At 41.0% G+C, this 11,558-nt stretch overlaps 2 protein-coding genes across 2 annotated transcripts in view; one reads left to right on the plus strand and one right to left on the minus strand.

Annotated features, from left to right (window-relative positions):
• kcnq5a (potassium voltage-gated channel, KQT-like subfamily, member 5a) overlaps positions 1–1,038 on the minus strand; it is a 97,425-nt gene extending 96,387 nt beyond the window's left edge. The window contains exon 1 of the mRNA XM_035663403.1: positions 259–1,038. Within this exon, the coding sequence (XP_035519296.1) occupies positions 259–638 (380 nt within the window). The 5' untranslated portion in view covers positions 639–1,038. The remainder of the gene's footprint in view (positions 1–258) is intronic.
• A 4,424-nt stretch (positions 1,039–5,462) lies between these two features.
• Positions 5,463–10,412, plus strand: cnrip1b (cannabinoid receptor interacting protein 1b). Its single transcript, XM_035663777.1, has 3 exons — positions 5,463–5,773; positions 7,152–7,296; positions 8,613–10,412. The coding sequence occupies exons 1-3, from the start codon at positions 5,595–5,597 to the stop codon at positions 8,775–8,777; spliced, it is 489 nt and encodes a 162-aa protein (XP_035519670.1). The 5' UTR covers positions 5,463–5,594; the 3' UTR covers positions 8,778–10,412.
• The last annotated feature ends 1,146 nt before the right edge of the window (positions 10,413–11,558 follow it).

Raw genomic sequence — 11,558 nt, forward strand, 5'->3', positions numbered from 1 at the left:
TGTAAACCACGTCCCCATACAACTTCAGTTTGATACCATGATATGTGTGCGCACCATGACACCAGCTGGTCACTATCATCAGGTGAGCAACTGGCAATATCAACTAAAATCTGTCATTTTTAATTCAGCCTACAGGGGTTTTAAACCCAGTGAAAACATTATTTAATTGAAAAAATAAATCAACAGAAAAAAAGATTTTAAGTGGCTTGTACTGTCTTGGCTCTCTGCTGTATAATGACTAAAAGTGTAGGTACTCACACAAAAGCGTGGTAGATGAAAGCCCATTCTCTGGGTCTCTCCAACACGTTGTAGAGGTAATTCTGGAGCCGCCGATACCGCGCGTTCCGGCGGCCGCTCTGCGCGCTGTAGATCAGCGGCTTCCCCAGCAGGCTGAGCCGGGCGCCCTGCTTCCTCTCGGTGCCCACCGCACCTGCAGCGGTGGGAGACAAGAGACCGTCCCCGACTCTCACCGCGTTGTTCATCGTCCTCCTACCGGACTCCACATCTTTCAGTGCGTAGTCCTGCACCCGGCGTCCCGTTGAGCTCTTCAGCCAGAGCCCGGTGCCGCTGCTGTCGTCGCCGGTGTGACTTCTCGGCATGGCATCACCAGCGCTGTGCGCTGGGAGACCGGCAGACATTCACATGAAGCCAAGCGCCCTTTCGCCAGACGGTGTTTGGCTACTTTGACTTTAACTACACACTAAATGAAACAATGCAGTGGGTGAAGAGTTAAATATCTAATCTGCTCTCACCTTGTCATTCTGTGGCCAGTTTAGCTGATTCACAGTCCGGTTTGGACACTTTGGCCATCTGCGCAAGGCTGGGGAAGAGTTGGGTTATGAAGGAGTGGATCCATCGAGACATTTGGCGGGGGGAGGGCTCTACCACCCTCCCACACTCCCACACACTTTCTTCCACAAACTCACTCTCACTCGCCGTCTTGCTTCTGTCTGTCAATGTGTGTGGAGCCTGCCGGTGCTGCCCCAAAGCATGGTTCCCTTTTACGCACCGGGCAGAGAAGGACGCAGCGCAACCAGCACCACCAGAACCATTGGATTAGTAGGTGATCTCGGCAGTCGTGGCTGTATCTGTGGTTTCCGATTAGAATCGTAAATGTTAATTGAAGAAACGTCAATAGACACCAATGCACCGATGACGCAGGTTTTACGCAGGCGAGGAAATCACCCGATGCCCAAAACAATCACGTTGGTTGATCGTTTGGATCGGTTTATTTCAGAAAATATTGAGGACAACACGCTGCATTAATCTGCCACCCATACAGTTCTGCTCTTAAACACTTGTTGACAGAAAGAAAGTCTCTTCTCGTGCGTGTGAAGTAAAACTTGAGGAGGAAACTGGGCATGAAGTTGCTGATATAAATGTTATTTAACGGGTTTCACACTGCGTGATTATCAGTTGCCTAACTTAAACTCCTTCACTAAATTGGTTCAAAATTGAACAGCACTCAGAGATGACTTCATATTCAGAGAAACGGGCTCCAGCAGATGCAGACATGGTAAGGGTGGTCTGCTCGCTCTCTAACTACCTCGCTTTCCGATTATGTGAGCAGCTGCGTCACTCTCCTCCCTACTGACCGACCATCGGACCCGGAGAGCGTTGCCCACGTTTTCTTTTCTTTTTTTTCTTTTTATTCCCAACCTCTTACTCAATATGAAACCAAATGTCTCGCTGCACAATTTACATGTAAATAAATAAGTATTTATGTCCATATAAGCACTGTTGAGTTTTGGAAAAGAGTATTTAAAAAGTGTGACCAGATATTTTATTTTGTTTCTTATTTTCATTTCTTTGACCAGCTTACAGAAAAAGCACATGTATGGCAGCAGTTTAATCAATAGCCTCAATGATGGTGTTAGTATGTAAGGCTTCCAGTTCATCTGATCAACACACCGAAGAACTGAATTATTAAAAATGAATATTATTCCAAGTGTTCCTGTTTCGCTGCAGTCCTCAACTGAAAGTAGTTGTTGCAGATAAGTTTACTTTTCTTGGATTTGAACTTTTCCCACTTTAATTTCATCTATCCTAACCTCGTGATGATGTCAGCAGTATGACGCCATCACGTGCATCACTGCCCTACTCTAACCTTTTTTTTTAGCACAGACACGAGTTTTCCCTGTTGTGATCAAAGCCTGACCTCTAGTGGTCAAACATAGGTATTACAGGGGAACCGCATGCGAGTCAAGCCCTCAACAATAATGGTGTTGAACATCAGGATTTACTACATAGGCCTGGTCCCGCTAATATTATATTATTATTATATTATTATTATATGACTCTACAGGGTTACACGAGTCAGTAGGACTGTTATATAGTATTCAGGGAAAACATCCACCATTTACCACTAATGTTCCCCAAAATGACTTTAGCTTTATACTGAAGCTACACGCAAAACATTTTGCTTCATGTATTAATAGAGTTAACATAGATTAAAGCATATTTGGTTAAATAAATGGTTCCTTGCACATTTGAGTACAATCTGCAGCCATTATATCGCAATTTTGCATTAAAGCGTTTACTACAGAAGTCAGCAAAGTTTGAAAGACAACACACAGGGATGTTTTTTCCCCCATTATTGCTAAAATCAGGCAACAGTGCCCTCAAGTGGTGGCATTAGAAAACAGCAGCTCATATTGAATCAAGATTCAAAAACAGGAATATAAAACAACTAATAGAATAGAATAACAGAAGAGATGCATAAATTGACTGATGATTTTTTAACAAAAAAAAAACCTCACTCACTTGATGTCAAAGCAAAGTTGTTTGTTATCTGTCCTGAAACCTCAACAGCACCACTGCCAGCTCTAATATGTTCATACTGCCCGTACGTACATCTGAGCAAATCTTAAATAAATAAATAAATAAAAGTAACTGCGCCTTAAATGCATAGTGCATGAACCGATGGTGGTCAGTGAAGGCATTCCTCAGTCAGACTGCATTTTTAGACGTTATAGTGGATACACCAAGTGTTAATCCGAGTCTCATAGCAGTCACTACGCTTGGCATGGCTTCCAGCAGAAAGGAGTCGCCTCCTCTTTTGCCTGCTTTTCTGTTTGTGTGCAAATAAACTGCTTTGCAACCACACACTCTGTTTCAGTGACGGTTGACTTTGTTAATGTCATAATGTGCTGAAGTATGTGCGGATCCAAAACCATGTCATTTTCTAGATTCAATGCAACAAGTTCTCCAGGCACAGTGTCAATTGTGCTGTAAAGTGTAAGTCTGTGCAGTTCCATCTTGCCATTGTTCTTTTGTCCTGTAGTCTCTAAAACTACAAACTGTTCCATGTGTTTATTCATTGCACGTGTCTGTTTTGATGGTGCAGGAGTAGCAGCATGAGCATCGTTGGCCTCATTCCACAACTCAGTAAACTCAGCCTCACAGCACTCGCCACCAGTTCCAACCCCATTAACAGGTCCATGTCCTCTGCCTGCAAGATCACCAGCAGCTTTTGCACAAGGAAAACAAGAAATATGAAGGCAGGCTTGGAAACTTCCTGCAAAAGCCAAACTGCCTCCATCCCCATCTCTTCACTGCAGGCACACAATGCATCAATCTCTGACAATAAGGTGGAGATAGCCTTAAAAGACACAATGATCACAGACACAGTGGCTAAAGGACCTGTTCACTTTTGATCCAGTAGTTGTAAAAACCACCCACCATGCTTTCTGAAGACTTTGTGGCTAACCACAAGATCCAGTTGGTGATTTAAGCAATGCACATAGGAGATTTCCATGCACAGTTTGAACACTTTCTGAAGCCCTGTCATAGTCCAGATTCAGTCAGTGCTTTTGCATCTTCAGCATTGGATGTTGTGAGCAGATGCTCTGTAGCTTCTTTTGATGCCTATTTCTTCCACAATGGCATCCATCACAACCTTACTCGGTGAGAAGATCACTTCAGTCTGCATATCCGAACTGGTTATATGGGATATGCCTTATTATTTCTCAACTCAAAACAGCCTTTTTAAAAGTGTGTTTTTATGAATATTAATGCTATCTAACTGTACCTCAAGATTAATGACAATCCCGTCTCCAAACCGGACCTTATATCAACCTAATAAAACCTGATAGTGTTAGTTTTGTAAAGCGCCCATTGCAGCGCCTTCACATTAAAGTTAGCTAGCGAGATAACTGGTAGCCTACAGACTTTAATTCAGACACTGGCATGTGTGAAATAGAAAAACAGGCATATAACAAGCAACAAACGCTACAGTGAAAATGCCTACCTCGCCCCACCAGTGCAGATGTTAACCTGTAAAGGCACTTTGAAGGTCTACCCGCTGAGAGCACATTTTCCCAGAGAGGGGAGCTCATTTTCTGCCAATGTGCGAACCTTAGGGACAGTCGTGCAGGATTTATTTTAGTTGGCACAGCGCACTCCTCAAACAGAGCATATAATCCCCGGATTATATGGTTTCCAAGGGTTTGATCTATCATAGGCTAAAGTTCTTTGTACGAACATAAGTAAAGACAGGTTGAGAAATTGCTATGTTGGGGCAGAAAAACAGGGTCTGTGTGAGTAGATCCAATCTGAGGATCCCATCTGGATACTGGAGTATTCTTTAATTCATGAAGGCCTATCTTCACGACCTACATCAGCTAACAATAGAGTGTTTTTTACTAATATTACTTTGATCCATTTACAATAAAGTTATTTATAATCCTCTTTAGTGTAAAGCTGGAAGATAGAAAACAAGGCCTGGATAAAATAATTCTGGAGCAATTGTTAGAAATTCAAAAAATTGAAACTCATTTTGTATCTTTGTCTGCACTTTTTGGAATTAATTGGTTATTTTTTGTACTTTGGCCTACCTACCTAATACCTAACATACAAGTCCTATGAGAGTATGTTTACCTTATTATATGCCACTAAAAACAATAATCACAATGAAGTACCTGAAGAACAATCCATTCAATAAAGAGATTATTTCACTGGTGATGGCACAATGCCTTTTGAAGAACCATTTATTTTTTCTGGGAATGGAGATGTAGCTTTGGTGGACCCTGGATTGTATGCTGCCTGTTATAATCTACATGTATTTTTTTTACCTTGCTGTCATTTACTACTAGTTTATTATGATGATTTTGTTCAGTTAGAGATGTTCTCTCCCATCCCAGCCGGTGCTTCACAGCCTGTCACCCAGTCCTTGACGATCAATTAAAGTAATCCACAGTCTTAATTGGCAGTTTTAAGCACCTCGGACAGCGACAGCGGGGTTTTACACTGGATCTAAATACAGTGAGAGAGCTGACACTTGATTATGAATTAGAAAGGGGAGTAAAGAGGAAGAGAGCGAGGGAGAGGGTGGGGGCGGGAAAGAGGGTGGTGTGAGAGATTTTCAGAGAGAGAGAGGGAGAGAGAGCATTGGTTGGGATTAGCCCTGTGCTGTAGGTTGGACGGGATTACGGAGCGCAATTCCCTCTGCTGTGCGCCCTGCTATGGATTTCTCCGCACGGCATTTGTCCGTCTGCCTGCAGTGATCGACACCCGCGACCTATCTCTCTCACACACACACACACACACCTCCTCAATCCCGTTGATCTTATTGATAATACCAGCTATATGGAAACATGGCCGACGTCCCTCAGATCGTCAAAATTGGGATTTCTCTGAAGATGCTTCCCAACAACAGCGCGGTGCACTTCAAGTCTGACGGCGCCAGGTTCGGACAGACCCGGACCATCAAGCTGCTGACCGGGTCCAAGTATAAAATCGAGGTGGTCGTTAAACCAGGAGCGGTCGAGGCCACGTAGGTAGCCCTTCGATTTTTGTTCCAGGCGTGGATTATCGTGACCTAGTCATAACCCACAGTGCTAATACTAATATCACGACAAACATCACGGGCAGACCGTTCTATTCCTTTAAGGTCCTTCAGGAAGAAAGACCACAAAGATCACTTGATTCACTAATGAGCAACATGGGAAGGCAAAAGGACAGATTGAGCCAAATAATGGTGGTGGTTAAAGTTATTGTAGTTAACTGGTTGCTTTTTTTTATTATTATTCAGGAAATATCAATGTTCCCTAAATCGATACAATGTTGGAAGTTTCTTTAATTGTTTGGCTGACATGTATTTAATTTACAAAGTAAAGACACCGTACAGCAGGGCCTTATCTGCTTCACTGCCTGAACGTAGTCTAGAGTCTTACTAAAAGAGAGTAAATACATTAGGCTATAATAATTGAGTGTTAATTAAATAATCAATGGTGGGGCTCAGTCCTGTTAGGCACTAATCGTGGTGACTTTAACTGGGGTTTTTCGCAGATTTTAAGCATTCAGGCACAGTACGATATATGCTCAGACTACCGCACATGAAGGGGACAAAAAGTGGAGGTTTGGGGACAGAAAACACAACATCGCTTTCAAATCCCCTTTAACATATATGTGTCACATTAAAATATCCTTGCACTGCTTTGAGTTAATATTTCTGATCAAAAGTCCTGCAACTGAGCGCTCAACAAGTCCTTTTTCGCAAGTGTAGCTTTCGAAAGTAGGATTTTACGAGGAGCACCTGAAGGCAGCATAAACCCCAATTGGCCGCATGTCAAATCCACCACAGATTAGGACTCCACGTTTGGGCTTTGTGTCACCGCCCTCTTGTGATTTGATTACAATTCACGATTATGTCATGAGTGCTGTTGCACTTCCATCTCCAATTAAGGATTAGTGTTGGGTTTCTGGATATCAGGCTGTGAAAAATCCCCGAACAAGCACCGGGGGATAAAAATAGGTCACACACGCCATGATGCACAGGAAATGTATTGCATTTGGGGCATGTTCACACACACACACACACACACACACAGCTGAGACCTATTTTACTAAATGATTTGTCAACATGAAATACTGGCTGGAACACAGAATGTGAATATGATGCTCACAGGTTGTAGGATCCATGTTTTTAATATATAGATACAATTATTGGGGTTAAAATCTATTATTTTGTGCTTTTGAACTGCAGGTCATTTTAAATGCATCCAATCAAATAGTTTTAGATACATCTTTTTATTTCATTAACACTCTGTTAATGCTCTGCTGATCTGGCTTCTGCAGTCTCACATTCACATGAACTTTGAGTTTTAAGAAGGTTCATTGGTGGATCAGTTGTGCTGTCTACCTGTATGCAGGTCGATGAGTGTGGGTGGGGTGACCTTCCCCCTGGAGCAGCAGTCTAAAGACCCGCAGGCGGTGGTATATACTGGCCAGTACGACACAGAAGGGGTGGCGCACACCAAGAGTGGAGAGAGGCAACCAGTTCAAATCAACATACAGGTATGGATGTACTGTACATAGGGCTGGAATCTGGAAGCAAAGGAAGGAGAAAGCCAGCATTCAAAAAATCATTTTAGTGTTCAGGATCAGATGAGGGTCTGTTCGGATTCCTGTTTGGTTGGAAAACTGCAGTAAACACCCAATGAAGGCCTTGCTAGCTGATATCGAGAGCTTGTAAAATTAGGTGTGTTGACTCTTTTTAACACTTATTTCAACTTGGATTGGATGTTAACTCTATATGATTTTGTTTGTTTCTCTATATGAATTTTCACATCACCCCCAGTACATGTGGCATACAGATAGTACTCTTGGGTTAGTCTAGCTAAACCTCAGTTAGTAGCATTGCAGACGAGAATTTGTTGTTCCTGTGTTGCCTTTACTTTCTCAAAGTCAAGGCAAGCCAAACAATTACACAACACACATTTATTAAACGATTCTTTTGATATATCTGAATTCAGCTTGTATGTAACCCCAACTTTAAAATGCTCTGTTCCTCTGATTTCCTCACACTGCTAAGTCTTGTGATGTTCTATATTTTTCTTGTTGTCAGCAATGGTAACTTGGTGTTGGCATGAGTTAATGAACTTAATTTGATCAGCAGAATCCCTTTCCTACCTCCCCTGAGAGTATTTACCTAGTATCCTCATTCTCTATACATCTCAATTCCTTCACTAGCTCTTTATGAAAAAATAAAGTATAATAAATTTGCTAGGCACTTACTAGTTACTTCAAAATCCACTGCCAAACCCCAAAATTCTGCTAACATAAAATGTGCATCTGGTTCAAACATTAACCACAAAATGAGTTCCTGGTGTTCAGGGGGGTCACATCCTTTCAGCCAGCAGCCAAACACAGACACCTGGAGGAAGCAGCTGTTCTCCATGTGGCCATGAGAGCACTGCCATCTGATATAAATGTACAAATACGTTTAAGTTAAAATGAACAATTTTAACTTCTATTTTTAATCGTAACGACAATTTAACAAAAGTGCTCGTGAATATAAATATAAATATAAATATAATTTCATGTGGTTTGACATGGCTGTTTGTGTGTAGCCTGCCCATCTGTCCAGTTCACACCCTGGGGCCTCTGGGATGATGTGATGTGTGTTTGTGTGTGCATGTATCCATCTGCTTCCTCTTCATTTCACCTTCACATGATTTTACACATAGTGATATTGTGCAAGTGTCTGTGTTTACGTGAGTTTCTTATATGTGTGTGAGGTCCCATCTGTCCACTCTGCATGTTTCATCATGATTTATGTTTGTCTCTGTGTGTACGGTATGTACCCAACTGTGCATGTGCTTCTCCTTCAGTTCACAGAGGCAGGAATGTTCGAAACCGTGTGGCAGGTGAAGTACTACAACTACAACAAGAGGGACCACTGCCAGTGGGGAAACAGCTTCAACAGCATCGAGTACGAATGCAAACCCAATGACACGCGCACACTCATGTGGGTCAACAAGGAGATGTTTGTCTAATGGAGGAAAAAGCTTGAAAAAGTCAGTGTGACTTTCTGTCAGTTTGTCATGATGAAATTAAGACATTTTCTATTGTTTCCTGATGCTAAAAGGGTGCGTTTGTCCTCCTTTTTTTGGCTTTATTGTAGTCTTTCACTCTTTCAATCATCTACCAATATCAGAAAATCAAAAAATTATACTCTGTTTGAAAAGAAAACTCACCCTTACCCTGTTTTTTCCCATAAAAATGCATCAGATTTGCTGCCAGATTAGAACCTATGGCACGGCAGAACATATAAAATGCAGTGATGTTGCTAGTCACGTCACAGTGGTTAATTAAATGTCATTTTGAGATAATTTTTTTTTTTTATGTAGAGTTCACTTGTGGCATCTGGTAACCCTCAAGTGTGTTCAGACTTGTGTGTATGTGTATTTACAGTACTGTATGTGTGTGAGTGCACGTGTGCCTCTGTGTTTAGCTACAGTATGTATGTATGTGTGTACTTTATAAACGGTGCTCGTATAAACGTGTTTCATTCCAAAAAGACTATCTAACATTTCCAGAAATTCATGTCATGTCAGTTCTTTGAAAACCTTTTGATGGCATGGAAGTTAAGTGTAATAAGTCATGTTATCATTTACCATAATGTTATTTTTACCTTGTAGAATACAGCGTTTCTATTCCTCTCAACTAAGATCAGTGTCTTTGCCTTAGTGATATTTTTATTTCATTGGCCCCATCTGTCCTCGGATGGGAACTTTCCATGATATATGCAGCTTCTTATGTTGTGGGGTATATTTTCAAAGTATGCAACAGAGCAGGGCAATATGGGCAAATGCAATCTCTACACAGAGTTAAGAATGAATTCAAGTAATAATAAAAGTGCAGTAACTTGTACAAGGATTACATAACATACTTTACTAATACTTTCAGCCTATTTTGCTGCTACTTTTAACCATATCTGTATCATGGGGGAGATACCACTTCTTTTTATCTGAACAGTCCTGTTGGTGTTGTTGCTGCCACCTCCAAAACCATTTTACATCACTCTTGATTGACTAAAGATGTAGTGGAACGCCTCACTGCAACCTGATCATTACTCACAATAGGGAGCTAGCCAGTTAGCCAAATGAACTAGAGACATTGTTTGTCTGAAAGGGTTACAAGATAATGCAGTTGCCCATCTCATAACATTTTTACTTTTACTACATTTGAATAATCAAATTGTGATCTTCACCCAGGTACCTTGATGAAATCTGTCACTGACTCTCTGTGTAGCTGTGTGTATGTGTATTATGTTGTGGTACCAGTTTGTGTACAGTATGATGCAGTGCATTGGAAGTAGGAATTTTGTATTTGGGTGAAGTTGTGCCCCTATTTACAGCTTGTTTGTTTTCTCTACCTCTTCTGAAGGACTTAGCCATGAATATTTGTATTTATTAAAGAGAAATTGGATTTGGAATATTCAGAACATAAACTTAATATATTTTAATATTTTTTTCTATTTCTTGTGGTAAAAATAATATTTTAATAGTGTTTTTGTACAGTGAACCATTGGAGGTGTTTTCATATTGTGTGTATTTTAGTAGAAATGGACATATTGACATACTGAATTCACCTATGCAAGAAATCAGTCAACAAAATAACAATGAAATATTGCAATATAGTGGTGACCTATAGACCTATCATTCTGACCTGTGAGTGTTGTTTGTTTATGATGTTATTAATAGTAAAATGGAAAATCTTCTTGTGTGGCAAGGTATTTCATTTATTCTAAATCTACTGTAACTGAACTAAGTGAACTACATTATTTCAGATTATTCAGCAACTACTTAACTAGAAGAAGCAAACACCAAAGAACAGAAGAACTGGCTTTATTGATCCCAAATAGGAAAACATATTTAAGCTGTAGGCCTAAATCATAATTACAAAAGGAGCACTACACAAGTTGAAATTATATCCAAGTGTATACTAACAGTATAAATATACGGTTTTATAGTATATATAGTTACTTATAAATAGATATACCGTGTTTCAAGTAGAAATGACGCTTCAAAATGAACTGCTGGTGCATCACAAACACTGCAGAAATATGTGACGAGGCAAGAGGGAAAAGGTACCAAAAAGCCTGGGGATGTAGCTCAATCACAATAGTTACCTACTAGTTAACTAAACATTCACCACACTGACACAAACACTAAACATGACATTTTCTGAACAACACTAACAAAAATGAGCATTTGAATTGACAGTCCTCACCAGCCTGCTGTTTGGTGCTCTGGTCTGTTCAGCTATAAATGAGGTCCTGCAGAAAGCCCAATAAAGCAGGGTGACTTTTCAGATCCTTCTCATTATGTATCCTGCAAAATCAGATACCGAAGTAAAGGGACAGGTTAATTCCCTGCACCACACACTAACATTTTTTAGGACATGTACCATTGTTTAGATTTCCTTTTCAGTCCAGCGACTGTCTACCTCTAAAGCCACTTCAAATCTCACTGTGGTTTACAACGCTTAGCATGGATTTAGTGTCTGTCCGTGAGGCAAAGTCTGTACTATTGATGAACCGACTTAGTGCCATAGGGATTACATAAAATGAAGTCCATCTGCCAGTTGTGTTCAGTGACTTTCAGGGTGCACAGCCCGTACACACATGAAAAAGACCGGAGTTGCGACTTCCTGCAATACAGCAATGCCGCCAGTAGGGGGAGCACAAGCACAAACCTATCGAGGAGGTACAAATATAAATAAATGAATGTTAGTTCCCGGATGTACAGTACTGCCGCACCTCCCTCCCTCCC

Source organism: Morone saxatilis, unplaced genomic scaffold (assembly GCF_004916995.1).
Source record: "Morone saxatilis isolate NCDOM2014 unplaced genomic scaffold, NCSU_SB_2.0 Contig19, whole genome shotgun sequence".
NCBI lineage: Eukaryota > Metazoa > Chordata > Actinopteri > Moronidae > Morone > Morone saxatilis.

Coding starts and splice junctions, on each gene's coding strand:
- cnrip1b (XM_035663777.1), top strand. CDS start 5,595: ATGGCCGACGTCCCTCAGATCGTCAAAATTGGGATTTCTCTGAAGATG. Junction 5,774..7,151: donor CCAGGAGCGGTCGAGGCCAC/GTAGGTAGCCCT, acceptor ACCTGTATGCAG/GTCGATGAGTGTGGGTGGGG. Junction 7,297..8,612: donor CAGTTCAAATCAACATACAG/GTATGGATGTAC, acceptor CTTCTCCTTCAG/TTCACAGAGGCAGGAATGTT.